Source organism: Cynocephalus volans, chromosome 17 (genome assembly GCF_027409185.1).
Source record: "Cynocephalus volans isolate mCynVol1 chromosome 17, mCynVol1.pri, whole genome shotgun sequence".
Classification (NCBI taxonomy): Eukaryota; Metazoa; Chordata; class Mammalia; order Dermoptera; family Cynocephalidae; genus Cynocephalus; species Cynocephalus volans.
In genome coordinates, this window is record NC_084476.1 from 23,653,466 (window position 1) to 23,680,875 (window position 27,410).

Below are 27,410 nucleotides of genomic sequence, written 5' to 3' on the forward strand. Positions count from 1 at the left end.
TGTAGTCAGAAAGAACAACAACTTTGGAATCTAAAGATCAAGCTTTATGTCCTTCCTGGCTCTCTATTCACAGTCTAGAAGAGGTTGTGACTTTGAGCAAATCACATCTCCAACATAAGCTTCTTTTTATTTTGTCTATGAAATACTGATTTCTGCCCAATGTATGTATCTTTTGGCTTAGGGATTCCATGGCTACAAATTTATCCTATTGATACATTTACATAAGTATGCAAAGATGTATGTATATATATATATGTATGTATGTGTGTGTGTATGTATGTATTTTCTCCCTCTGCCACATTGTTTGTAATAGTGAAAAACTGGAAACAACCTAAGTATCCACAGTTAGGAGACTGGTTAAATTAAGGTTTTTTCATAGAGTAGACTTTTATGGAGCTCTTAAAGAATATTCAAAATCTATTATTAAGTGAAACAAGCATGTTGCAGAACGGTATGGATAGTATGGTCTCAGGTGGTGTGCATGCGCACATGCGTGTATGTGTATAAGAGACACATATATGCCCATATATTCATAGAAAATTTCTGTAAGCTTTAAAATAAATGATTATAAGTGATTTTCTCTGGAGAATGGAAACGGAGTTCAGAAACTTTTACTTTTTGCATCTACCCTTTTGTACCATCTAAAAATTTTATCATGAATATGAATAATTTCTATAATAAAATTGCTACAAATTGTGGTTAATTAAATTAATGCTACCTTTTCCCCCAAAGATGACCTTATTTGCTTTTTACTGTGATTGTTAGGTTCAAATGTGATAGTATTTGTGACTATAAAATATATACAAATATATACAAAACTATAAAATACAATACAGATAATTAATACTATCGTCATCTTCATTGTGGCTATTATTCCTCCCACAGAGAAGGATATATTTTCCTTTGTAATGACTCTTTCCTAATTGTACGCCCTTATCTCTGCTGGGTTACTCTAGCCCTCTTTCAGTGACATGCTCCCAGCTGACTTTTTTTACAGCTTTTGTAGTCTCTCTCAATTTTCCATTACGTTTGACGAAATCATGGCCAGTGATAGATAACAAACCAATTTGAATCTGTCACGACTGGCATTTTGTAAACATAAGAAAAAAGTTTTGTTTTACTGATAATCAAAGAATTACAAGTTGACATGCATATTAAATTGACAAGGCTGATAGAGAATGGTAATACCTAGTGTCGCAAGAGTGTTGAGAAAGATTTATACACTATTTGTTGTGTATAAACTAGTTCACTTTGGTGGGAAATTTAATGATATATATTAAAAGTCTTAAAAATGAGCATAACTTTTATTCAACAATTTAACTTCTGCGAAATATTTAAGATTATGTGCAAAGATATAGATATAAAACTATTCACAGAAGCATTGTTTATGATAGAAATAAGCTGAATGTATAACAGTGAGGAATTGGTGAAATATATTTTATAATAGCACAGATATTTATAACTTTGGTTCCCAAAATCCTTGGAAGACTGTTTCCTATAGATCATAATAGTAATGGAAGGTAGAAATACTCTTCAGTAGTTAAAAATAATGTATTAAACTAATATTTAGTGACATGGAAATACATTAATATGTCAGTGAGTAAGCAAAACAGGTTATAAAACAGTATGGCACATCTTTGTAAAAAATACATACACACAGATAATATAATGGTAGTTAGATTGCAGGTGATTATTACTTTTTTCTTTTTGCTTACCTACTTTTTGTGATTTGCCTGCAATGAACAGGTAATGACTTGTGTAATAAAGAATAAGTAAAATTAAAGGATGGTGGAGGGGAAGGGTATTTATAGCCTATTCCACCTGTGGTGGCTCTTCCCTAGGTGAAGTTTGCCCGAGATTCTGGCTCTGATGGGCACAGTGTTAGTTCCCAGGATTCTGCAGCCCCTTCTCCCATACCTGGTGGTGACGGCCTCTCTGCTGATCCTTTTATATCACCAAGTACATCGGTGCCTTTCAAATCAGGGTAAGATACTGGGGTTGTATCAAGCTCTTTTATTGTTTGTAAAAATGATTCTTGTGGGGGTTCAGAAATAGGGATATAGTTAAGAACTAAAATAATTTTAAGTAACTAGGAAAAAATGGGATCAGGAAAATGGGGAAAATAATAGCATCAGATTTTTATTTATAGTTTATAAAAGGACTAACTGAGATAAATAAGAATACCTGCAAAATTCTAGAAGAAAATTGAGCAGAGACCATATACACAAAATATATTTCCATGAGAAAAAATGTAAATAATAAGCATTTGGATGGAAAATTGTTCATCTTCACTAACATTCAAAGATCATGCAAACGAAAAAAGAGTTAAAATTCTGTTTTATAGCCATTAAATTGGTGAACATTTTCCTTCTTTTTTTTTTTTTTTTTTTTTGGTTTGGCAACTCCCTGGTAAAGGGATGCAAACCTTTGGTGTTACCAACACCGTGCTTTAACCAACTGAGCTAACTGGCCAGTCCCTGGTGAACATTTTCAAAACCAATTTGTTGATTTGGTATAATCTGGACTTGTGATTATGGGTTTTATTTTTATCTCAGGATTGTCTTATTTACTTTCAGGGAGCCAGCTCTTCGTACCAAATCTAACTCCCTCAGTGAACAGCTTACAATAAATACAGTAAGTATAAGAGTCTATTTCACTCGCTCCCAGTATGCTGAGAAGGTTTCATGTGCCTAGGTTAGAGAAGAAAAATGTTAGGAACCATTGTTTTAGGCTAGAAATTAATGGTTATTTCATTCATTTTTTCTTACTTGGGAGTCAGTGTAAGTTAGTCTGGGCTTCTGCATAGATAGACCTGGGTTCAGATCTTGATTCTTATAAGCATGTGGCCTTGAAAAGATTATCTTACTTCTCTGATAATCAGTTTCTTATTATTAAAATGGAAATAATTCTCACAGCCTCCTTATATAGTTCTTTAAGGATTAGAGATGTTTGTAAAGCATTGGTCTCGGAGCATAAATATAATCATATATATATGATTGTTTTTGGAGAATGGTGTTAGATTGGAGGAGGCACCCCTTCAATTTTAGAAATATTATTTATTCAAAGGGGAATAAATTAGTGGTTAATTCTAGGTTCCCTTTGCTATTTACTTTCTGTGACTTTGAGCAATTTAGCTTCTTTAAACCTCAGGTTTATTCCCTCATCTGTAAAATGGAGGTATTGCCTATATCCATGAAATTTTTAAGACTTTAAAATAAAATGATGCCTATAGGGTTTTTAGTATTATGTCTGGCAGATCATAAGAGCTCAATAAATATTGACTCTTGTTATTACCGTAATTACTGCTAACACTACGTATCTTCATGCTCTCATTCTCTCAGAGGAATTTGGCACTAATCCACCTACTGATTCTGAGCAGGTCACTGGGTCTCTGTGTTTCCCCAGATGTAAGATGAGAGTGTCAGCATTCTGTTTTAATAAAATTTGGATTTGAATGCTATTAGGAAGGACGTATGTGGTATTTTACTACTGCCCTGCCCAGTCCAAGAAGGCTTCTGAGTTTGTTGCATGTGGACAAGATGGCGGCGAATGCACTTCAAGTCCTAAAGCCCTGTGGCTTTCACCTACCACGCTGGGAAACAGAATAGATGCATGAAGTGAAACTGATGCTTAATTTCTCTCCAATTCTAGTTTACTTGTTTATATTCATCCAGGGCAGGAATTATTAAGCAAATAATTGATCTGATAGATGTGGAAAGTGATCTCCTAAATCCAGAAGTTTAAAACAAAGAGTCAGAAGAAAATTGAAAAATCATTATAATCTCAGATCTTGAACAACCACAAAAATTGTCCAGTATTGGTTCTGTTGTACTCTCTGGTCATAGCTACTCTTGTCATCTATTCCTAAGCTTAGTAACTTCTGGTAGACTAGTGGTTTCCTACCTTTTTTTTTCTTTTCTTTTTTTTTTTTTTTTTTGTTTTTACAATCTTGTTTTTTTTTTTTTTTTAATTGAGGCAAAATTCACTTAACATAAAATTAACCATCTTTTTTTTACATGTAAATTTTTATGTTTTGAATAGGTAATTACATTCATATGGTACAATTATCAAAATAATATAACAAGATATTCATTGTGAGGACTTACACCTATTACTGTTTCCGTTTACCCTATTTCATCTCATACCCCTTAGGTAACTGCTGTTATTAGTTTCTTATACATCCTTTCAATGTTTTCTTTATGCAGGTGCAAGCAAATAGGAATGTATATTTTATTCCTCCCTCCTTTCACACACAAAAAATAGTGTACTCTATATGTTATGCACCTTGCTTTTTACATATAAAAAAAATATATAGCATAATATCTTTCCATGTTAGTGTATAGAGCTTCCTCATTCTTTTTTTAATCTATAGATCATGATATTTCATCGTGTGGATATGATTTATATAACTAGTCCTCTCTATATATTTAACTTTTTTTGATTATGTACCTCTGTGAGTTAAGAAAAAATGAGCACACACACCCCCAATATATGTTTAGTGACAAATTATATACATAAAGTGCTATCAATCCCTGTAAACAAACTTAATGTGTTATGTTTGTAGCTTAAAAGTAAAAATGGAGGTTAATCATTTCTTCATACACCCAGATCATCTTGTGCACCTTCAGGTATGTGTACTCTCCATTCTGAAGACTGCACTTTGGACCAGTTAATGGATACAGAAGCTTCCAGCAGAGGGCCTAGTGTGTAGTCACTGCCAAATCAGAGCTAAATAAACCTGAATTTAGAGCAAAGAGCTCCTGTTTCCTTTTCTCCACAAATCTCTTCTAAATATCTATTTACTGAATTGCTTCATGCTTTCAAGAGGGTACTAGCATCTAAAATGACTTCCTAAGAAAAAAATTTTTAAAAAGAAAAAGAAAATGACTCCTTCCCTTAACATCTCCACCTTAGTTTTTCATCTGTAAAATGAGAATAATTATGCCTGGTGGCTAAACTTTACTGAAATGAGGTAATACATATGAAACTACTCTGTCCTTTTCAGACATGTAACAAATTCTTTTTAATTTATTTCAGACGTAACTGCTATTATTAATTGTGACCTATGTATGCGTCTACACAAGAAGTGTTTAATTTTCATTTTCTAGAGGAAACGGTTTCAAATAGATATGGTAGGGGGACTTGTTAAAGGATTTGATTCAGGAGCCAAAGGGATAGAGCTACCTGAAAGTAATGAACATTGATCACTGATTTTTGTGACTTTCCTCTCTTTTTAGAGTCCTGATACAGTCAAGGCCAAGTTGATATCTCGGATGGCTAAAATGGGCCAGCCCATGCTGCCCATCCTTCCACCACAGCTGGATTCCAATGATTCAGAAGTCGAAGTATGTCACCCTGGCTCTGTTAGAATGAATCATATAGACGTTGCCATCTTCTGTTCTTTTGGTTGAAATGATTGCTTTTCCTGCCCACTAACCCAGAATCGTTATTTAAAGAGCTTATATGCAAAATGATACCGACTGGTATTGTTACATGTGTTTTTACTGAGATGGGCAGTACCCCTGAGAAGTGAAAGCAATTCCACACATCCCTACCAGAAGAATTGGGCAGTTTTAAGTAGTTAACTTAGCCTTCATTTACTAGAATCTTTATTGTCAGTAAAGATCACTCTTTAGGTAGCATGATGTCCAACCCATAGGAGGTGGTCAATTCATATTTGCTGACTGAATGTTTAGATCATTTTGGGAAATATTGGTCTTCCCACTGATGTTGCCATTACTAAAGATCAAACTGTTATGTCTTTTGTCTTTGCATGTGATGTTTTTGTCTGTTTGTTTTTTATTTAGAAGTTCAAGACTTTTATTGAAATCAAACCTGTCAATTTTCTTCCCTTGTTTTTTGTTTTGATATTATCTTAGAAAATCTTCCCACTTTCAGATATTACAAAAATCACATGTATTTTAAAAAAATATCTATTATTTCATTTTTAGATCTAAATTTTTAATCTATCTGGTATTTGATATATAATATGAAGTAACTTAATTTTAACTTAATCCTTTTCCCAATGGTTAGCTCCTTATTGAATAACATCATCCTTTCTTGATTGAATTGAAATACATAACAGATTGATTTTTAGGATTCTTTTACTTAGATATAAAATGAAGAAAAGGTGATACTTTTGAGAAAAAATTTTCTGAAATAGGCTTTCTTTTTTACAATTTTGTTCATTTCTTCTTGGAAAAGCTCTAAATAGATTTAACATTTTAAAGGAAGGTAGGATTTCTGAGGCCTATTGTAGTATTAATTTTTATCTGGTCTCCTGTGAATGAAATTTGAATAAGGTAATATTTTAATAAAAATTTTATATGCTATTTATTCATTGTAGAATAATTTAAAATTATACATAAGGAAAGAAGAAACATATTTAACAAAAAGGTCATTCTTCTTTATATATTTCTGTGTAACTGGATTTTTTTTTTCTTTCTTTTTTTTTTTTTGTCTTTTTGTGACCAGCTGCACCGTGCTCAGCCAGTGAGCGCACCGGCCATCCTTATATAGGATCCGAACCCGCGGCGGGAGCACTGCTGTGCTCCCAGCGCCGCACTCTCTCGAGTGCGCCTCAGGGTTGGCCCTGTGTAACTGGATTTTTAAACTTAATGTTATGCCATAAACACCTTATTATAAATAATATGAATAAATAAAGCAAAGCATTGTACCTTTAAAGGTAACCCAATGTTCTGTTATAACAATTTATCATAATTTCTTTTATTCTATTTTTAGACATTTAGGTTGATTTAGAGCTATAATGATCTAAACCTGGGTTGCTTTTCCAAAAGAGAATATCAGGGGACAAGGGGTAGTTCTAAAGTAAAGAATGTCAAAGAGATTTCAGCCCTCGAACTTTTGTCACAGCATATTACAGTCACTGTATACTATGCCTCAAGATTTTCTGTTTCTTGTAAGAAACAGGAAGATGTGGGATAACTTTGTTTAGAGTTATAGTTTTGATTTAATGAAAAGCTCTGATTTTATTAAAAGGAAGAATGGACATTCTCTAAAACTATATTATACAAAAACATCATGTCAAAGAGATACAGTGAATCCTATTCTGTCTGGTTTTTATTGAGTAACTTGAGGACTATGGAGATTGTTTGGCAGAAGAGAAGAGGCTGGATTATTTTCTGGGTTTCCTTGTAAGAGACCCCTCTTTTGTGGTAACGGATTAGATTAATTTTAAAGTAGCAGCTGGTTTGGAAAATGTTACATTCTGGAGAGCTATCAGTTTAGCTGCTTCACATAATAAAATATCCACAACTTAGAATGTTTGTGGAAATTAACTGTATTTAATTTTTCGATGTGATTTACAGGAAGAAGGGCTCTTACCCTGTTGCGTAATAGAATGCTTTCTCTCCACAATCCACACCCTAAACTCTTTTGGCTTGCTGCTTGCCTTTCCTTCCTCTTCTTTGCCTAGAAACAAAAGTAGGTTTAGGGTGGAAGCAGGTTTAGGGTGGACAGTCAACCTCAGTCTTCACTTAAAGACCCATCCATAGTGACCAAAACCCTCATTCCTGTTTCAGGATATGAATGCTCTGCGAGGATCCGGGCAGCCTATGGGGACTGTGTCCACCCAGCCCTCTCTTCAGCCAGCGCATCCAGTGTTACCACAGATGACCTCACAGGGTAAGGAATCTGTAAGGCTCTGTGGCCTAGAATTGGGTCAGCACAAAAATTATCATCACTGTTCCTTAAATTGTTAGGCTACATTGTATTAGTACTGAGGACTGGACTAGAGTGTAAAGGTTTTCAGTTTGTCCTTGGGTTCAGTTTTTTAGACCTGGAGATGTATTGGGCCAGCTTATTGTGACTTCTGCTATGTTGCATTGTCAGTTTTGGAGATGTGCACTCAGCTATTGAGACATCTCCCCGTGCAGGAAGTTATTCTGCACTTCCTGTCAGCTGATGGGATCACAGGTCTGAGGCAGATGCACATGAGAACATCCAGTTTCCTTCCATTGGTTCCACCAGAGCTGGTTTTAAAAAGGAGACTAGGTGAGGAAAGTGGTCGAGTCTGAAGCAAAATGGTATGTAAGGTGCTAGTCCAGACTGATACCAAGAAGCAAGTGGTGATAACAGTGAAAATGTCTTGCTTTATCTTAGCACGTCAGCTGCCTGTTACTGGGCTCCAACCACCCTCTGCTGCCTTAATGCAAGTTGCGTCTCTCGATTCCCACTCTGTTGTGTCTGGAAATGCTCAGTCCTTTCAGGTAACAGCATTTTAAAACCGTATTAATTATAAGCTATAATTAATTTATTATGGTTCTAGTCAGTTTCTCTTCTTCCTGCAGAATTCTTACAACAGCCATTCTCAAAGTCAGAGTTTGTCATTTTTTTTTCCTTCCTGAATTACCACTTTCTCATTTCTAAACCAGGCAAAAGATAACCTACCTTACAGTTTGTTGTAAAGAGTAAATGCAAGAACAAGCAAAGCACCTAGTGCAAGGCCTGGGCCTGGCAAGTAGTAAAAGTCCAATCAATGTTTGTTTCCTTTCCTTTTCACACATATCTACTTGAGGGGTATATATTCACATCTTCTGTGATCTTTTTTGTCAAACATTTAATAGGCTGTATTCAAGCAGAATGGTTATGGGTTGAGGGTGGAGGCTTTATGGAAAATACATCTGAACTCTGCTGTGTAGTAGTCCTCCAAAAATGACCCCTTAGAGAAGGTTTTTTTCTCTTATTACAGGAGGCAGTGGCAGCAGCCTGTCTGCCTCTGCTGACTATTTGCCAGGGTAGTGGACTCTCTTCTGCCTCAGCACACCCGATGGATAAGACACACTCCTAATGATAACTGGGCTCACTTGCTTGATGATTCTTAATGGAGGGGTGGGAGTAATGGTGGGCAGGTTGTGCCCCATTAGGATGGGGAGTGTCAAAACTGAAAAAAGTCCCACCCTTACCCTCTTTCTACCCACTTCTCTTCCCCTCAACTTCCACGGAGAATTTCTATCCTATAGACTCAGTTTTTTTGTTTTTTTGTTTTTTTAATGGATAGGTAGTTATATCTGTCTTTAGAAATGAGCTAGTTTTCCTTATTTCAAGAAAGAATAACCATCCTTATTAAAATGATTGCTTCTATTTATTGAGCATTTACTGTCGGCCAGGTACTTAACTTACCAGCTGTTACGAACGTTTCTTATATCGCTACATTTAGTCCACATAACAAACCTATGAAGTGATATTATTATCTTCATTTCACAGTTGAGGTGACAGGTTCAGAGGAAAATGAGAGCTCTTGATCACACAGATAAGTATCTGAATCTAGTAGGGGTGAGGTATCCTTTGGACACTGGTGGATTTGGTTTAGAATCTCAGTGAAAACTTTTTAACTCAACAGGAACTAAGCAGAGTTTGCTTAGTTTTTAATCTTCTTAGACAGTAGGACTGAGAGTGGGGAATGAATTTCTATTTAATTAAATCATATCACCAGATTACTGGGTAGTGACCTAAGGTACTCTTCTCTCAATTTCTGGGTAGGACTCAAGTGACCAGGTATCACTGAGTTACATAGATAAGTCTCGTGCTGCAATTCCTACCCACTGCCAAACCCTGATCTTCTCCATCTCCAGCTTCAATAAGTTTGAGTCTCCTCCCAGCTTATCCACTTTATCCCTCAAAGAAAACTGTAAGCAAAAAGAGAGACATGAATGTTTTATAAGCTAGTGGTAACTTGGCACTTTCTCAGCCCTATGCAGGTATGCAAGCCTACGCTTATCCACAGGCATCCGCCGTCACCTCCCAGCTGCAGCCTGTGCGGCCCTTGTACCCAGCAGCTCTCTCCCAGCCTCCCCATTTTCAAGGTAGGGATCAATTCCCTCAGTTTTGCATCTTGCACTCTTGCTGTGCTCTCCTTCCTCCCATTCCTTTTTTGTTTTTACTCCAACAGCTCTCTACTCTTTGTTTCATTTCTTTTTCTGATAGCTTTGTTGAGATGCAATTTATATTCCATACAGTTCACTCATTTTAAGTGTACACTTAAAATTTTTGTAAAAATTTTTTAGTGAATTTATAGTTTTGTTCATCCATCACCATAATCCAATTTCAGAACATTCCCACCAACCCCAAAGTCCCTTCGTGCCCACTCTCTGTGTTTGTTTCTTGCATTTTCTCCCATCATCTCTTTTAATTCCTCTGTCAGCATGGCTAGAATTTATAGAAAATAGTAAAAGAGCAAAACGTTGGAGGAAATTGGGAGAAAGCATGAAGACTGCTTGTGAGTGTTACATATCTCAAATGAAAGCTACTTTTTTGAAATTTTTAAAATACCAAATAATATACTTTTATAAAAACATAAAGCAATAAAAAAGGGTATAAAGTGAAAAGTTACTGTCCTTACCCATGATTAAACCCTCCTGACCATAGGAAACTATTGTTAACAGTTACTTGGGTAACTTTTCAGATACTTTGTATACATGTACAAGTGTGAGTGTCTTTTGTAAAAAAATAAATAAAAAAAATGTAAACAGGTGTGATGATATCCTGCTTTATTCTGCAGTTTGTCTTTTGCTAAGTAAGGTATTAGGATGTGGTAGGAAGAAGCAAGTATATCCTACAACATAATTTGTGGTTCTGGACTGGGAAGGGTTTCCTAGATGCAGACTTTGTCTGAAAGCCTTCCCCCTTCTCTACCTGGGAAACCTTTTTACATGCATCAGAACTGTCTTCTGCGTGGAGACTTACCTGACTGTTATCCATCCCTCCGTCCTCTCCTCCCAGAGACATAGCTGTGTATGTGTGTCGCCAAACACTTAATCTTGCTTTTCTCTGTGCTGCTTTTGTACCTTGTACATGATCCCTTTTTCACACTTAAAATACTCTCCTGTAACGATTTGTTTACATGTCAGCCTCCCTACCAGACTGAGAGCTCACCGAGAGCAGGAACCCTATTGTATACATTGCTATATCCCTGGTACCTGGCACAATGCCTGGCATGCAGTTGGATGAATGGGGAAGCAATCTGAGCTGCCACTGCAATGGCAGGCCGGAGAAGGCATATCTGTGCCCTTGGACCAGACGGTAGTGCATTTTTCAGGAACATAGCTTAGTTATTGTTAGCTTTGGAGCCCTTTGTCTCTGGTATCTCCTCTACATCTTCTCCTGACAGTGTGAAATCACCTGCAGCATTTCCTAGTATATGGAAATGTTAATTTCTTTCTTTCCTCTGCTAAAAGAGCTATTAGCTTTTTCCTCATACAGTTTCTTCTTCTTCGGTTTCGTAAGTTTCTTTTTGGCTTATGTCTGTTTAGGATCAGGTGACGTGGCTTCATTTCTCATGACTGAAGCCCGGCAACATAACACTGAAATTCGAATGGCAGTCAGCAAAGTGGCTGATAAAATGGATCATCTCATGACTAAGGTGACTGAGTCAGGGTTGGGGCTATATTGAAAGTGGGGGTATAAACAGCGGGTATAAACAGGGAGCAGCCAGAGCTATAGGTAAACTCTTCCTTGGTTTTCTTTCTTTCTTTTTTTTTTTTTAAAGATGACCGGTAAGGGGATCTTAACCCTTGACTTGGTGTTGTCAGCACCACGCTCACCCAGTGAGCAACCGGCCATCCCTATATGGGATCCGATCCCGTGGCCTTGGTGTTATCAGCACCGCACTCTCCCAAGTGAGCCACGGGGCCGGCCCTTTCCTTGGTTTTCTACATTCGAAGTAGTTAGTAGTAATTTCCCTAGAAGGATAGTTACTATTTTGGGATCCAATTAGCAGAGAAAACTCTAGGTTCCATTTAGAGATTGTCTCAGAAACTCATTAGCCCCCTCAAAAAAGTGTCAGATCTTGGGTAAGTTGTTCTTCTCCATTTTAAACTTTCTCACATGGTCTTTCTGGCATCCCTTTTGTAGGTTGAGGAGTTACAGAAACATAGTGCTGGCAATCCCATGGTTATTCCTGGCATGTCAGTTACAATGGAAACAAGCATGATCATGAGCAACATCCAGCGAATCATTCAGGTGAGGGGGGTGAGAACAGAACACTCAACTTGGAGGTCTTGCCCATGCCCTCTCCCCAGATGCACTGCCCTTTACAACCTCCACCCCAGAAATAGAGAACTTGTGACAAATGCTACACTGGGTTAGAAAACTCTGGAAAATCCTTTATGGCTTAATTTGATCCAAGTAACTTATCACTATTAACATAGTCAGAAGGAAACATTGCTTTTTGACAATATTTCAGAATTTCACTTCATTTTATAGGCATTTATATACTCAATCCTTGTGAATGGGCTTAGTGATTTGTATCCAACAGGTATAATTTGATGTGCTCTTTTAACTGTTATATCTATGTAGACGTAAGTTCTCATTTTTCATCTCAAAGTACGTTAACAGTGTCACCTGTCAGTTCAAGTTGATTTCCTTTTATCTGGCACTTTTCTCTAAACACACTTGAATTGTACATCATATATTTTGAATTTAGGAAAATGAAAGATTGAAGCAGGAGGTCCTTGAAAAGAGCAGTCGGATAGAAGAACAGAATGACAAGATTAGTGAACTAATTGAACGAAATCAGAGGTAATGACAGGTATGGGGCCTGGCTAGGATGGACAAAAGTGTTTAATGTGTAAATGCCTAAGTTAAATACACAGGTCTGTTTATGGCAGTGCAGATGTATTTCTGCTATTTCTGTCTTCTGCCTGTCGTGTAAATTATTGCCTGTTTTCTGAGAGGCATTTCAGTGGAAAGAGCTCAGTAGGCTATGACTGATGTAAGGTAGACCTGTGTTTGACTTCTGGCTCTACCCCTCATTTATTGTGTGGCTTTGGGCATCTTATTTATTCTTGCTGGGCCTATATAGGACTGACCGGTGCACTCACTGGCTGAGTGCCGGTCACGAAAAAACGACAAAAAAAAAAAAAAAAATGGTTTTAATACTTAAAAAACTCTGATGTCAACTCTTGTCTCTTCTATGTGGGATATTTTATCAACCAGAACCTTACTGATTTCCCTATAAAACCCAAGCATTTTTCAATTTTTGTTGATCCTTCTGAAGATTTGGAGGATCAGTGGAACATGTCACAGCACAGCATTTTGTCTAAAAAAATCATTCTCCTGTATTCCTCTTCTCAAGTGTCTCGTCTTCCACATGGTGGGGTTGGGAAAGTGGCTTTCTTTTCTTCTCTCCCCCTTTTTGCAGCCTTCTTATTTCTGTCTCTTTCCTCCCTCATTACCACACAAACTTCGAATTCCTCTCCTCTTTATGCAGAGCAGTTCATCTCTGGCTTAGGTTCCTGCCTCCAAACTTGATTACTACAGAGCTAAGAAAAATAAAATGCTTTCAGATTGTTTTTGATGAAGGTATATAGCGATGTTGCAAGGACTGAATGGACATTGGGTTGTGCCTGGCATGTATTCTGTGCTTGACAAATGTTTTCTATTTCTTTCACAGGTATGTCGAGCAGAGTAACCTGATGATGGAGAAGAGGAACAACTCACTCCAGACAGCCACAGAAAACACACAGGCAAGAGTATTGCATGCTGAACAAGAGAAGGTAAAATAACTGGAGAGATAAAAAGCCCAGGACAGGCTGTGTAGAGCTAAGGAGTGGTCCTGTATATGTACTTACCAATCAGCTTTTTTGCCATCCCTGGGAAAAGAACTAGAAATTTCCCAAAAGGTTTTCCTATATCCATCATCCACATTTCTGTTTTATTATACGCTTTGCAATAAGTTGATCCCAAAATAATCACTGATCTTAGTAATTTGATTAAGGTAAGAATTACACAACTTATTAGAATCTAAATTTATCTGTTGACAAAATCAACAGAAAATTCCTATTATGCCAGGTAATAAATGTGTAGGTTGTTTTCAGTGAAATTGAAAATTGTTTAGTTTATTCCTTCATGTGTGTCTGTCAAAGCATTTTGTGGGGGAGGCTTGGTGGCAGGGGCATGGCTGGCTGGCTGGTATGGGGATCCAAACCCTTGACCTTGGTATTAACGACACTACACTCTAACCGAGTGACCTAACCAGCCAGCCCAAGCTGGGAGATCTTGACCCTTTCATCTGCTGTTTTCTCAGAGGTTTAAGAAATAGTTTATATTTTATATTTGAGTTTTCCTTGAAAACGTGAAAAGTTGAATGGAACACACTTTATAACTTGTGGAGTTTACTCACTTTCTCATATTCTGGTAACGATGAGGATTCCTTACTTATGTCTTACGCTATTCTTTGTGTTCTCTTAGCCACAGTATCCAGGCAAGTAATGTCTTTGACCCTATGCTCTAATAGGCAATGCCTTGCCCTGCACAGCGCTGTCCAGTCCTGATCGTGTTTCTTTCCCATTGCTATTTTATGCCATTCCTTGTCTGTTGTGGCTCACTCCCAATGCCTAGATCCAGACCAGCAGTGTGTGACACTGCTGTCATTAAGTAGCACTGGAGCCACTTCACCATTCCCTACTAAATGTACTTTTTACTATTTCTCCTTCCCTTTCTTTTACTCTTTGCTTTTGTTTTTTCTTTTCTTTTCTTTTTTTTCCTTAGGCCTATCAGGAGCATTCAGATATATTGTTTGTTCTCACTGTTACTATTCAGGGCTGAAATGTTTACTATAACTTACTGGAGATCAGTGGTCCCCAAGCATTGGTCTGACTGCCTCAGAATCACTTGGGGAACTTGATTTAAACTACATATTCTTAAGCCCCACTTCCAGAGATTCTAATTTAACATATCTAGCTGAGGCCCAAATATGAACTTTTAAATCCCCTGATTTCTTTACATAGCCAGGTGTGGGGATCACTGCTCTTATTGGTGATTTCTTTTGTCACTCTGGAGATGACACCTGGACACCTTTGTTTTTAATAAGTTCAGTATGACTCATGTTGAATATCGTGTGTGTGTGTGTGTGTGTGTGTGTGTGTGTGTTTTCTAATAAAACTCTATTAACAAAAATAGGCAGTAGACTGATTTGGCCCAGAGGTCATAGTTTGCCAACCCCTGAATTAGCTCATTAATCCAGCCAAATGTTTTCAGTTGGTAAACCCCAAAGATGTCTGGCCCAGTGCATTGAACCCAGTCAACGCTTTATTTATAATAACAACAGTGACAGTAATAATAACAACAGTAATCAGAGCCAACATCTGTCAGACACCCACTAGGTTCTAGACACTGTGCTTTACACAGTCTGTTTGAGGGAATCTCCTGGGCCGAGTATCACAGTTCTTCATGAGAAAGATAGCAGGTACCTCTTATTTCACTCGATCACCTTTATTTTAGTGAAATATTTCAGCTTTGACTGTCCCGTTTTTCTTTTGATCTGTTTCTTACTTACTTAATAGTCTTTTTCCCTGTGATTTCTCCTCTTAATAAGCAAGGTCCTTTCATCCCCGGAGGCAGTTCTCTGCCTTCAGACACAGCTCAGAAAGGTATGGTTAAGTGCTCAATAAATATTTGGTAAGTGAAATTATTTTTCTCTATGAGAGGATTAATATTTCCACATAAAACCATGGAATAATGGTTAAAATGGGAAGAGCTATTAAAGGTCATCTAGTTTTTTCTATTTATTTTACAAAGGGACAAACTGAAGCCCAGAGAGGGTAAAAGCCTTGCCCAGTGTATTAGTCCATTTTGTGTTGCTATAATAAAATACGTGGAACTGGGTGATTTATAAAGAAAATGAAATTTATCACTTACCGTTTCTGAGGCTGGGAAGTCCAAAGTCCATCTGGTGGTGGTGACAGTGACCCAGGGGTCTCACATTGCAAGATGGTGGAAGCAGAGAGAGCAGAGAGTACGAGAAACACAGACTCTCCTCTTCTTTTAAAGCCCTCAGAACCACTCCCCTGACCACCATTTTTAATCCATTCACTACTGCATGGTCCTACAATCTAATCATCTCCTCAAGGCTCCACCTTTCAATTACCATAATAGGATTTCCCACCCTCTTAACAGTCATAGTGGGGGCTAAGTTTCTAATACATAAAACTTGGGGGACACAATTCAAGTTACAAGGAGTTTTGGGGGGACATAATTCAATCCACTACACCCAGGATCTCACTTCCAGTCACCTGTGTTCTTTTTCCTATGTCAAATTGCTGTCTCTTTGGTATTATTTTCCTGCTTTTAGCTTGAAGGCTTTTTCCACTTATTTTCCTGAACTCTTGATTCTTCCTGTTATTGCTTTCTTTTCCCAGCTCTCCATGTCAACAGCAGGATTTGATGCAGGGTGGGAATCAGGGAACCATCCAGCCATTGTGTAGGTTTCTGGTGTTTTCCTTTCTCACTTGATATTGTATCCCTAAACTTAAAAAAAAATTAGAATTATATACTTAAGTGCACATATTATACATATATATACACAAACACATGTATACACACTTTTTTTCTAATTACAAAAGTTTCATCTGTTCATCCTGGAAAACTTAGAAAATGCAAGAAAGCAAACATAAAATATAACTCAACCATAATCTTTCCACTCAAAGGTAATTATTGTTAATATATTCATCCCTTTACTGTTCTGTATACATACATGTGCATTTGAGTGAGATTATGAATTTTTATGCTTCTAATAAGGCTTTCTAGCTAAGGATTTAACATAAAAAGAGCTTTTGAGTGATCTTCCACTCTGCTTGTCCTTTGGCAAGAGAGTGACCATCCATTCATTGTCTCTCCTTTGGAATTTATCCCTTCCAGTGGTCTTAGCTGCTGCAAGGCCTTATGAGAGTGTTGCTTGCTTTGGTATTAGTGAACTCTTTGAGCCGTGAATAGATGGCAAAGCTCTCTGAGCCCTGTGTTAATTTAGTTTTCATTAGGCCATTTGAAGCAGAACAGTGAGTAAAACTTTTATTCTACTTGGGGCAGATGAAAACTATTCTTATATCTGGAAGTTCTAGATGCCATTGTCATTTGTATGTAACAGTTGGAAGAAAACCTAAGGCTGCTGAACAGCAAAAATAAGTATCTTAGAGCTTACTCTAAAGGTCACATATACTCTCAGATACTCATCCATAGGCTATTTATTTTTATTTTATATACAATTTTACTTTGTTTTATTTGCCCCACCTTTAGAAGAGTCAAAATATCAGATTTTAAATGGAAGTTAGAAAACTGATAAAGGCTTTGGAATAAGACGGGGAGTAAATATGTTTAAAACAGGTGAGCACAGTGAACACCATAAAAAGGGCAAATGAAAAGAAAGACAACAGTAAAAATGTGTTTAAAGTATAATAGGAGTAGTAATAGTAGTAGCAATATAATAGTATAGGAGAGACAGATCAACCCCATAAATACATAGATGTCCAAAATTCAAGACTGGTTGCCCACAAAGCAACCACTCACTGCCTTTCTTGTCGTCTGATTTCTCCTATATGTTATGGGAGCACATCAGTCCTGGTGAAATGGATGTGTTGTCATTTGTTTACCATTCATTTTTATTGACCATCCTTTTAGTCATCATTGTCCTCATCACCCTTAATACACAGAATATCATTAGAGAGTTTTCCAGGGTCATCATTTCAGTTATCAGACGTTACTTGAGAATATTTAGTTCCTTTAGGGTAAAGTCGATCCCTGTTTGGCTGGTACAGAGCATCATTTAAAATATGTCGAGCAGTCAAGGAAGTTGAAGTGTTCCCTTCTTTTGTTAGCTATGTTCTTCCAAGGACCCCCGAAGCAGGTACTCTCATGTGGCTGATTATAATATTATAGTACTCCTAGGAGAAATTGTAGACTCAGAAGTTGATTGCCTTTGAAAGCATTCAATTTAAATTTTAAAATATCCTTTTCTTATTAAAAATACATGTTTATTATAGAAAAGTTAGAAAATGAAAGGAATACCATTTCTCATCTATCAGATTGATACAAATCCAGTTTTTCAACAATATTAGTGAGACTAATAAGAGCATAGAATGGTTCACGGAGAGAAGCTGATGGTGTTTTACAAAATTACAGAACCATTTATTCTTTGATCTAGCAGTTCTGCCTTTGGGAATCTCCCAAAGGCACACCTGCACACAAATTAAATAACATATGTTATTCATTGTTGTCTCATTTAATAAGAACAGACTGGAAACAGTGCAAGTGTTGAGTCTGAGTATGGTAGCGAATGAACTATGGTACATTCACATGGAGGAATACCATGCAGTTATTTAAAAAACAAAGGAGGTGGGGGAATGTTTGTATGTACTAGTAGAGAATATATATAGTTTGCCACCTCTTGTGTGTGAAAGGGGGAAATAAGAATCATATTACTATTTGTATAAAGAACCACTTTATACAAATGGAAAGATGAAAAATAAGTTATATGGTTACCCACATGGGGAAGGGGGAAATTGTTGGGGATAGGGATGGGAGCAAGGCTTCTCATTGTTCACTTTTTTCTATCTTTTTAACTTTTGAGCAGCAGAAACACTATTCCAAAAAAATCATATACAAAGCAAAAAAATATATATCTGACAAGCAAAAGTAAAACGTAAAGGACCCATAATTCTATCTAGATTAACTACTACTAAAAAACACATGTCAGTCAAGCTCTCTTCTTTGCATAAATAAGTGTTCATTTTACAAAAACAGAATTTTATCAAACACATTATTTGATAATATACCTTTGTTCTTCATATAATAGGTTGTCACTGTATTTCATGCCACTACATATTCTTTTTCGACACCATTTTTAATAGCTGCATACAGGATAAATGTATCATGATTTGCTAATCAAGCCCATTTTTCAGCATTTTATTTTATTTTTCCATTCTTTTACAACTGTGAACAATGCTGCATTGAACATCCTTGTGGCAAAATTTGTATAGTCCTGTGTGATATTTCTTAAGGACAATTTTCCGCAGGAGGATTCCAGAGTCAGAGACTTTGCACATTTTTAAAGTTCAGTTTCAGTTTAATGCAGGTTGAAGGTAGCCTTAGTTCCCTTCCTGTTTACCAGTTCAGTCAGGATAGAGTTATGTGAAGTTAGGTCATCACTTGGAGATAAAGAACACCTGTGTTTAAAGTGATGTCAGGGCCGGCTTGTGGCTCACTTGGGAGAGTGTGGTGCTGACAACACCAAATCAAGGTGAAGATCCCCTTACCGGTCATCTTTAAAAATAAAAAAAGGTGATGTCATACTTTGTTACTGTTCAGGCCAAGGTGACAGAAGAGTTAGCAGCAGCTACTGCACAGGTCTCTCATCTGCAGCTGAAAATTACTGCTCACCAAAAGAAGGAAACAGAGCTACAGATGCAGCTGACAGAAAACTTGAAGGAGACAGATCTTCTCAGGGGCCAACTCACCAAACTGCAGGCAAAGCTCTCAGGTATGTCCTTGGTGGGGATGCTGGGTTTTTTGCCATGTAAACTTAAGAAATTAAACTGTTTCCTTCCTCTCAGTCCTTTTGGCATAATGCTCATGAAGTTTATGAAGGACTTAGCCAAAAATTAAAGTGGACCAGGATAAAACCTACATGATTGTTTTACGTAAACAACAACAGAAGAACTGACTGTTCATTTAGGATTGATTCATTGTCACAATTCCCCTTTGTTTGGGGAAGTGTTGCCTTTACTATTTTTGGTACTTAGGATTGCCTCATGTGCCTGGAAGAGTTAATGTGTTCTTCTAACTCATGACTCAGTGGAAGCTTAAGAAGGAGGTGCTTCCTGCTGTGGTTTCCTCTTTCTTAGAGGGTGGATTGCAGCTCTTCGGTCTGGCACTCAAGGTCCCTCTAGCTTGGCTTATCTGTTATCACATGGCCCAATACATCCTGGCTCTGACCATACCAGCAAGCCTGCTGGCTACTCTTCAGCACATCCTACATTTCTTGTCTTGCTTTTTATCCATGCTATTCTCTGGGCTTGGTGTGTTCACCATCACCAGTATTTGCCTCCAGTCTCTAAAACCTGCCTCTTTAAGAAGCTTTACCAGTTTTTTCCAGAACATTTGATCTCTCCTTTAAAATCCCATCTCTTAGTGTATTATTATGACCATTATTACAGTTAGCCTCTGATAAGCACCACTTATATTTCTGTTTTCCCCTCCACAATGCAAGCTCCAGGAATTCAAGGATGGTGTTTTGCTCATCTTTGTAAAGTCCTTTCTTCTATGTTAGTGTTAGTTCAGTGCCTGGCACAAAGGTGGTGCTCAAGACATGGTGATTGGATAGAAGATTTGTGAAGACCAGCATGATGATTCATCTACCTTGGTGTACAGAAACAAGTGTGAAAGACACAGATAGGACCAGTTGGCAGGGGGTAGCTGGAGCAACAGCAGAGCTGGCTAGGAGCAAAGTTCATTTGCCTAATAGAGAGCTAAAAAAAACACTGATGCTAGTTGAAAAAGTGTACCTTGAAGACACATCCCTTCCCTTTTAGAGCATCACTTGGGCCCACATAAGGCAAATATGAGTTGGACAATCTTAGATTTGAATGTTGCACAGATATCTCATTTCTGCTTTTGTGGTGTCCTATGACAATAACCTCAAGAGCCATAAGAGTCTCAAAAGTTTTCCAAACAAATACGTTTTTGTGCAATAATTTAAAAAAAATGCAAATAGCTTTATATGAAAAGGGATTTTTTTGAAAGCAAACTCTTGGTAGAATGCCTCCGCTACTGAGAAAAATTGAGACTGTCTTACCCAGGCAGTGAGAAAGAACCTGGCTCAGTAATAAACAAAGATCTGCCCAGTATGTTAAGATGGTGACCAAAATGGAACTGTGGGGATGATCTGTTTCAAAAGTGTTCTCTGACTTCTTGGAACATTTCTCTCACATTTCGTATGTGTAGAAGGTGACACATACATATAAAGATGACTTTCTATGGGATAAATATAGGTTGGTGGTAGAGTCAGCTTATGGTTTGATAAACTCTATTGTTGGTCTGAGCTGATGCTGAAAGGAGTGAGTGGAGGATGGTTGTGTGGTTGGATTGGAAGATCAAAGCATATAGCTTTGAAAGACCTGCTGAGATGCCATATAACCCACTGCAGCTCTGGTTCTATAGCCTTCTCTCTTATATCCCAGAGCTCCAAGATACCTCTGAGCAAGTGCAGTCCAAATTCAAAAGTGAAAAGCAGAGCCGGAGACAGCTGGAACTCAAGGTGACATCCCTGGAGGAGGAACTGACTGACCTTCGCACTGAGAAGGAGTCCCTGGAAAAGGTAAGTTCTGCAACCCAAGTTTTTCTGTTGGACCCAAGTGGCCATGATTAGCTGTTTAATAAACATTTTTGTTTTCCTTTTAAAAACTACAGTAATATGTGCTCATTGTAACAAATACAAATAGTACAGAAAGTATAAAATTTAAAAATTTCTTTTTCCCTCTAATCTCATGTGTTAGAGGTAACAACTATAAACTATGTTTATGAAACACAGATTGCTTTCTGTGTGTATAAAACATACATACCACTTACTTTTATATACATTTACCTATATTGATAACATTTTTTAACAATAATGGGATCATGTTTATTTAATGCTTTTTAAAAAAATATTGTGGACATTGTACTAAAGAATGAGATCTTTCTCATTCTTTTCTAACTACTGTAAAGTAGTCTACTGTGATACTGTGTCATAATTTAATTATTCACCTATTGATGGATATTTATGTTTCTGTTTTTCCATTATTTCAAGCATTGCTGCTATGGACATCCTCATACTGTATAAGTATTTTTGTGAATTCGTTTGAGCGTTTCCACAGGGTGGATGGCTTGAATTAGAATCATGGGATCAAAGAGAATGCTACACATCCAAATTTTTTGTAAATATTGCCAGGTTATCCTCAAATAGTGTGTTAGCTACGCTTCCAGCACTATGTGAACTAGCCTATTTCTCCACATTCTTCTCAACTCTACATGTATCACTTTTTCTAATCTTTACTAGTCTAATTGGTGAAATATGCTATCTTGTTTTAATATGTATTTGCATTAATAGTAAAACATTTATGTATTTAAAGCCTATTTGTATTTCTTCTGTGAATTCTCTTTTTAATATCCTTTATCCTCTTTTCTATTGTAATATTAGTTTGATTTGTAAACCCTGTTAAGGGTATAAATCCTTTGTCATTCATAGATGTTGCAAATATTTTTCTAGTTTGCTATCTTTTAACTTTATTTATAGTATCTTTGGTTGGGTAAATTATCATATCAGGGTAATACTAGTCCCATTGAACAAAGTGGGAACATTTCTATCTTCTATGTTCTAGAACAGCTTAAATATGAAAATAACAAACTATTCCTGAGGTTTCAGTAAAACTCACTAGTAAAGCTGTTTTGGCCCATTACCTTTTTAGGGGATAAATCTTGGTCTATTTTTACAGTTCCTTCTATGGTTTTATCAGTTTTGTTTTGTTTTTAACAAATTCCTTCTGATCTTTCAGCTGTTTTCCGTTTTTCCTTGTTATAGACACTACTACAGTAATCATCCTTGTAACACAATCTTTATGAACATGATTTATTGCTTCCTTAAGATATATTACAATTTATAGAGTTTCCAGATGTGCATATTTTTAAAGGCTTTTCACAGGATTTCCATCCAAAGATAGTATATCTTTTTATTTTCCTACCAGCAGGGTGTGAGAGTTTCTGCTTTCCTATACCCTCACCAAAGACAGGATGTTCCTCAGCTCTTTTCTTGTTTTTGTTTTTGTTTTTTTGGCAGCTAGCTGGTGCTGGGATCTGAATTCTTGACCTTGATATTATAACACTGCAGTCTAATCAGCTGAGCTAACTGGCCAGCCATTTTTTGTGGTTTTTTTTGTTTTTTGTTTTTTGTTTTTTTTGGTGACTGGCTGGTATAGGGATCCGAACCCTTGACCTGTCCCCAGTTCTTAGAGTGGTAGATAAGCTCTTGTTTTTTTTCCACCTTGTCACAGTTTTTATCACCCAGTAGCCAAGAATGTTAAATAAATAAGAAAAAATTAAAACTAAAAAGTGAACCAATTCCAGAAATGGAATAAGGACCCGTCCAGGTCAATAACCACCAGCACCACCACCGTCCCCACTTATCCTCTGTTAATCAGCTAGAGCTGATGGTGGTTCTTTTGTTTCTAAGAACCTCTCAGAAAGGAAAAAGAAATCAGCTCAAGAGCGTTGCCAGGCAGAGGAGGAAATAGATGAAATTCGCAAGTCGCACCAGGAGGAATTAGACAAACTTCGACAGCTCTTGAAAAAGGCTCGTGTGTCCACAGACCAAGCAGCTGCAGAGCAGGTAATGGGAATATGAAGCACTTTGGAAATAAAAGGAAGGTGTGAAGGACTCAGAGAGAAAAGACTCTAGTATCTCCCTCATCCTTTCAGATGACATTTCTCACAGTTGGTACTCTTACCTTGGAGAAAGGTGGAGAAAGGTAATCCACACATGCAGGAGAGCCAGGAATCAACTGGAGAACCTTCTTTCCTTTTCTAAAGTTTAATTAATATTTAATTACATAATTAAAATATGAAAAAAAAGTCTCTTTACAAAAAATTCCGAACATGATAAGTCCAAAGTCCTCAACTCCAGATACCATTATTCTGGCACATTATCCTTGAAAAGTAGGGATTTATTTAGGTAATCGGGAAGAGAAACCAGGGAGAGTGGCAGGTCACAGCTGGATCTCTAGTCCATTTGACAGCAGTCTATCTCATCGTAAGTTTAAATTCATATGTGTATGTCCATTTAATTAGAGTGCATTGGTGCCCTCAATTTGATCGCTTCTGGGAATTTTGGCCAAAAAAATTTCTGAACCTATAAATTTAGGGTTTGGACCCCGGAGGGTGATGTTCACATTATGGCCCTGCCCTCCAGGGACCTCTCTAGACAGTCACACCTCTGTCTGGTTGGAGCAGACAACCAATGACATCTTCCTACCTACATTTAACAAGTTATGCTTACTTTAAAAGTAATTAAGGTCTTTAAAACAGTTGTTTCCCAGTTAAATCTGGGCCGTTAGCTTATTCTTTTGCCTTATGGAGGATACGCTTCCCTACGTGTAACAGGTCTACCCTGCCCAACCCCCCATATGGTTGTTACTTTTTCTTAGCAGCTATCTCTCGTGCAGGCTGAGCTACAGACCCAGTGGGAATCAAAATGTGAACATCTGTTGGCCTCCGCCAAGGATGAGCACCTGCAGCAGTACCAGGAGGTGTGTGCACAGAGAGATGCCAACCAGCAGAAGCTGATACAACTTCAGGAAAAGGTAGATGTTTTCCCTGGGCCAGATAGCATAGGCAGCCCCGTGAATTTGAGGCAAACAGTCTATTTGGGTCCTGTTCATTCTTTTGGGCCTAAAAGATGTTAATAGCTAGAGAACAAAACCATACTTGTTTAATTCGCCAGTCTGTTAATTGTCTTTCACATACTTGTTTGGGGTCACAGGTCAGTGACCTACAAAAAGAAGAAAACAGCACTAGTCTTCTGAAACATGTTTCCCATTATTATTTGATCCTTCATTTATTAAGCAGATATTTATTGAGTGTCAGCTGTGTTCCAGCCTCTGTGTTAGAGAAGGCATACAAAGAACTCTGCCCTCAAGAATCTCACAGTCAAGAAAGGGAAACAAAGAAAGAAACAAAGATATGCATTAAGTGCTGTGGGGCCCTGAAGAGGAAGTGCCTAGGGGAGCTGGGAAGGCTTCCCAAAGGAGTTGACATCTGAGCAGAGCCAAGCAGGACAAGTAACTCTGGTAAGGTAGAGAAGGAGGCAGAACAGCCTGGGCAGAGGCACTGAGATCGAACAGTGGGATCATCAGGCATAACAAGGAGAGAGCTGGGAAATGGCTTAGGGTCCCGGTACCTAAGTCCCATATCTGGAGGTCAGTTTCTTTCCTTTGACTCAGAGGTCTTGGAGGCAGTCTTGTAGGTGAATGGGTTGCTGCTAATGCTGAATGTTTACACTGATGTATCTAGAGTTATTACCACCACCAACACCCCCACTGTTTTCTCATTATATTCTTGACCTGATTAGGAACAAGGCAGGTAACCTTGCTGGGAAGGAGGAAGTGAGAGTGATAAGGATAGAATGTTCTCCATCAGCAGGTTTGGGGTCGGGGCAGAGGGGTGGTCAGCAGCAGACCTATGTGAGATTAAGACCTGATGCTTAGGATAGTTCTCCCCTTGGGTTTTCTGATCTTCCCCTGGTAGCCCAGGTTCCCAAGGTCACAGCCACAGTCTGTTTTGCAGTGTTTAGCCCTCCAGGCCCAAGTCACATCCCTCACAGAGCAAAATAAACAGCACATCAAGGAATTGGAGAAGAACAAGTCCCAGATGTCTGGAGTTGAAGCTGCTGCTACTGACCCCTCAGAGAAGGTAAGCTTGTATTTCAAAGAAGCAGCACGCCATATCATATCAAGGGGTTAATGTGCATATCAAGCATTCAGGAAGAATGTGGCCAATGTGTTGGTAGCTTTTTTTCTAACTTTAGTGATGGATCACTTATCTGAGTTAAAAAATAACCCTATGGAACCTACCACCCTGGTGGCAAACCCCAAAGGGCCCTATCCTTCTGACATTTAGACAGATAAGGAAAGTGCCTCTAAATCACAGGCGAGGAACGAGGGATGAGGAGTGTGCCCAGCATCCATTAGCCACTAATCCTTGTAGCCCTTGGCAACTCTTATTGGTGCTCACAGTGGGAGGGAGGCATCAATAAATGGTCTTTTTTAAAAAAAATTTGTTTTATTTATTGAATCAAAATCGATTATACATATTTTGGGAGTTGAATGTTGAGATATGTTGATCAAATCAATATTACTAGCATGTGTATTGCTACAAATCGTAATTATCCTTTATACTCCTTGTCCAATCTCTCCCCTTCCCCCATTCCCTCCCCCTCCCCCCTCTAGTTACCCTAGATTTCTTCTCTCCTTCTGAAAGAATAATGGTTACTCTGTTAATTTGTTGCCTAGATGATCTGTCCAATGCTGAGAGATGTGATCGGGTCCCCCAATATTATCATAGAGCAGATGCTGCTTCTGTCACTCTGAAATAGGCTTTGTGGAAAGAGACATCCTCTTCTTTTCTTTAACTTTGCTGGTGACTCTCCTTGTGTGAATGCACTCCAGTGGTTGGTGGACCATTTACGTGGTGCTTGTGGTGTCTAGTCGCTTTCGCGGCAGCCATGGTTATTGTGGAGGCTGCAGTGGGCCACCTACATGGAGGTGTTTTTTCTGGTATGCTCCTTGGCACTGGCGGTATGCCTGGTTGTGGGGTGTGTCTGGTCTCCTTCTCTGTGTCTGTGGTCCCTGGGCAGGCCCCAAGTCACTGGTGCCATGTGCCAGGTTGTGGGAGGTGTGTCCAGTCCCCTTCTCCATGCCTCAGGTCACCAGGTGAGACCCACCAGGTGAGACCCAAGGAACTGGCTTCATGCGCCTGGTTGGGGGAGGGTGGTCCAGTCGCTTTCTCCATGCCCCAGGTCCCTGGGCAGGCCCCGAGGTGCTGGCACAGTGTGCCTGGTTGTGGGAGAGAGGTCCAGTCCCCTTCTCCATGCCTTGGGTCCCCGGGCGGGCCCCGAGGCGCTGGCGTGGTGTGCCTGGTTGTGGGAGAGAGGTCTGGTCCCCTTCTCCATGCCCTGGGTCCCTGGGCAGGACCCAAGGTGCTGGCTAGGTGTGCCTGGTTGTGGGAGAGACGTCTGGTCCTCTTCTCCATGCTTTGGGTCCCTGGGCAGGCCCCGAGGTGCTGGCATGGTGTGCCTGGTTGTGGGAGGAGGGTCCAGTCCCCTTCTCCATGCCTCGGGTCCCCGTGCTGGCCCTGAGGCACTGGCACAGTTTGCCTGGAAGTGGGAGTGGGGTCCGGTCCCCAGATCCAAGCCTCTGGTTCCCAGGTAGGCCCCAAGGTGATGGTGGTGTGCTTGGGCCGGAACTAATTTTTTATCCTTTGCTTCTTACACGGAGGAACTTCCTGTGGGAACCAGTACTTGAGCTGTGTGGTTGTTTAAATTGCTGCTTTGTTGCTGTTTCCCTAGGGAAGGCTTTTTGTGCAGCTCAGGGTTTAATGGCTGATCTTATAGGTACTTCTGGCTCTCCAGACACTCGGTGGATCTGTGTCCTATAGAATCTCTGATGTGAGCCTGAGTTTTTTCATCAAACTGCACCCCATGCAGTTCTGTATTCCTGACCAGTCTCCTCTGAGTGGTCCTGTGCTGATTGGGGGGCAAGATGTCTGTCCTTGCTGTGTCCCAGTGTTCCCCTGGTGGGCCCGTCTCCCCCACACCGCCCACGCTCCAAACACTTCCCATGGGACAGGCCTGGTGCCATCCCTTGCAATGACTCACCAGCCTCTGAATGGCTCCCCTTTTTCTGGTTGTTCTGGCTCCTCACTCCTGCGTGGATCCATGGGAACCCTATTAATGGTCTTGCTGTCCTGGGGGCCGCCAAGGCCCTCTTCTCTTTTGCTGCCTCCAAGTAACTCCATGTGAAGGGCACAGCTGCAGCTTCTGCCGGTTCCTGCTCCATGCTCATCAGCTCAAGCCTTAAAGCAGCCACGGCCCG

General features: G+C 38.8%; 1 protein-coding gene across 5 annotated transcripts in view; it reads left to right on the top strand.

Annotated features, from left to right (window-relative positions):
* The window catches only part of FKBP15 (FKBP prolyl isomerase family member 15), a 69,099-nt gene that overhangs the window by 30,594 nt on the left and 11,095 nt on the right, over window positions 1–27,410 (top strand). For 3 of the 5 annotated variants that reach the window (XR_010022141.1, XM_063081844.1, XM_063081842.1), the window contains exons 10-24: window positions 1,842–1,984; window positions 2,577–2,634; window positions 5,238–5,345; window positions 7,542–7,644; window positions 8,122–8,228; window positions 9,710–9,824; window positions 11,271–11,380; window positions 11,872–11,979; window positions 12,443–12,537; window positions 13,412–13,514; window positions 19,099–19,270; window positions 20,970–21,106; window positions 22,997–23,152; window positions 23,985–24,122; window positions 25,093–25,230. Coding sequence is in view for 4 of the 5 variants with exons in the window: in XM_063081844.1 (XP_062937914.1) it covers window positions 1,842–1,984; window positions 2,577–2,634; window positions 5,238–5,345; window positions 7,542–7,644; window positions 8,122–8,228; window positions 9,710–9,824; window positions 11,271–11,380; window positions 11,872–11,979; window positions 12,443–12,537; window positions 13,412–13,514; window positions 19,099–19,270; window positions 20,970–21,106; window positions 22,997–23,152; window positions 23,985–24,122; window positions 25,093–25,230 (1,791 nt within the window). In the remaining variant the exon portion in view is untranslated. The remainder of the gene's footprint in view (window positions 1–1,841; window positions 1,985–2,576; window positions 2,635–5,237; window positions 5,346–7,541; window positions 7,645–8,121; window positions 8,229–9,709; window positions 9,825–11,270; window positions 11,381–11,871; window positions 11,980–12,442; window positions 12,538–13,411; window positions 13,515–19,098; window positions 19,271–20,969; window positions 21,107–22,996; window positions 23,153–23,984; window positions 24,123–25,092; window positions 25,231–27,410) is intronic. The other 2 variants (XM_063081845.1, XM_063081843.1) reach the window with 1 other exon arrangement.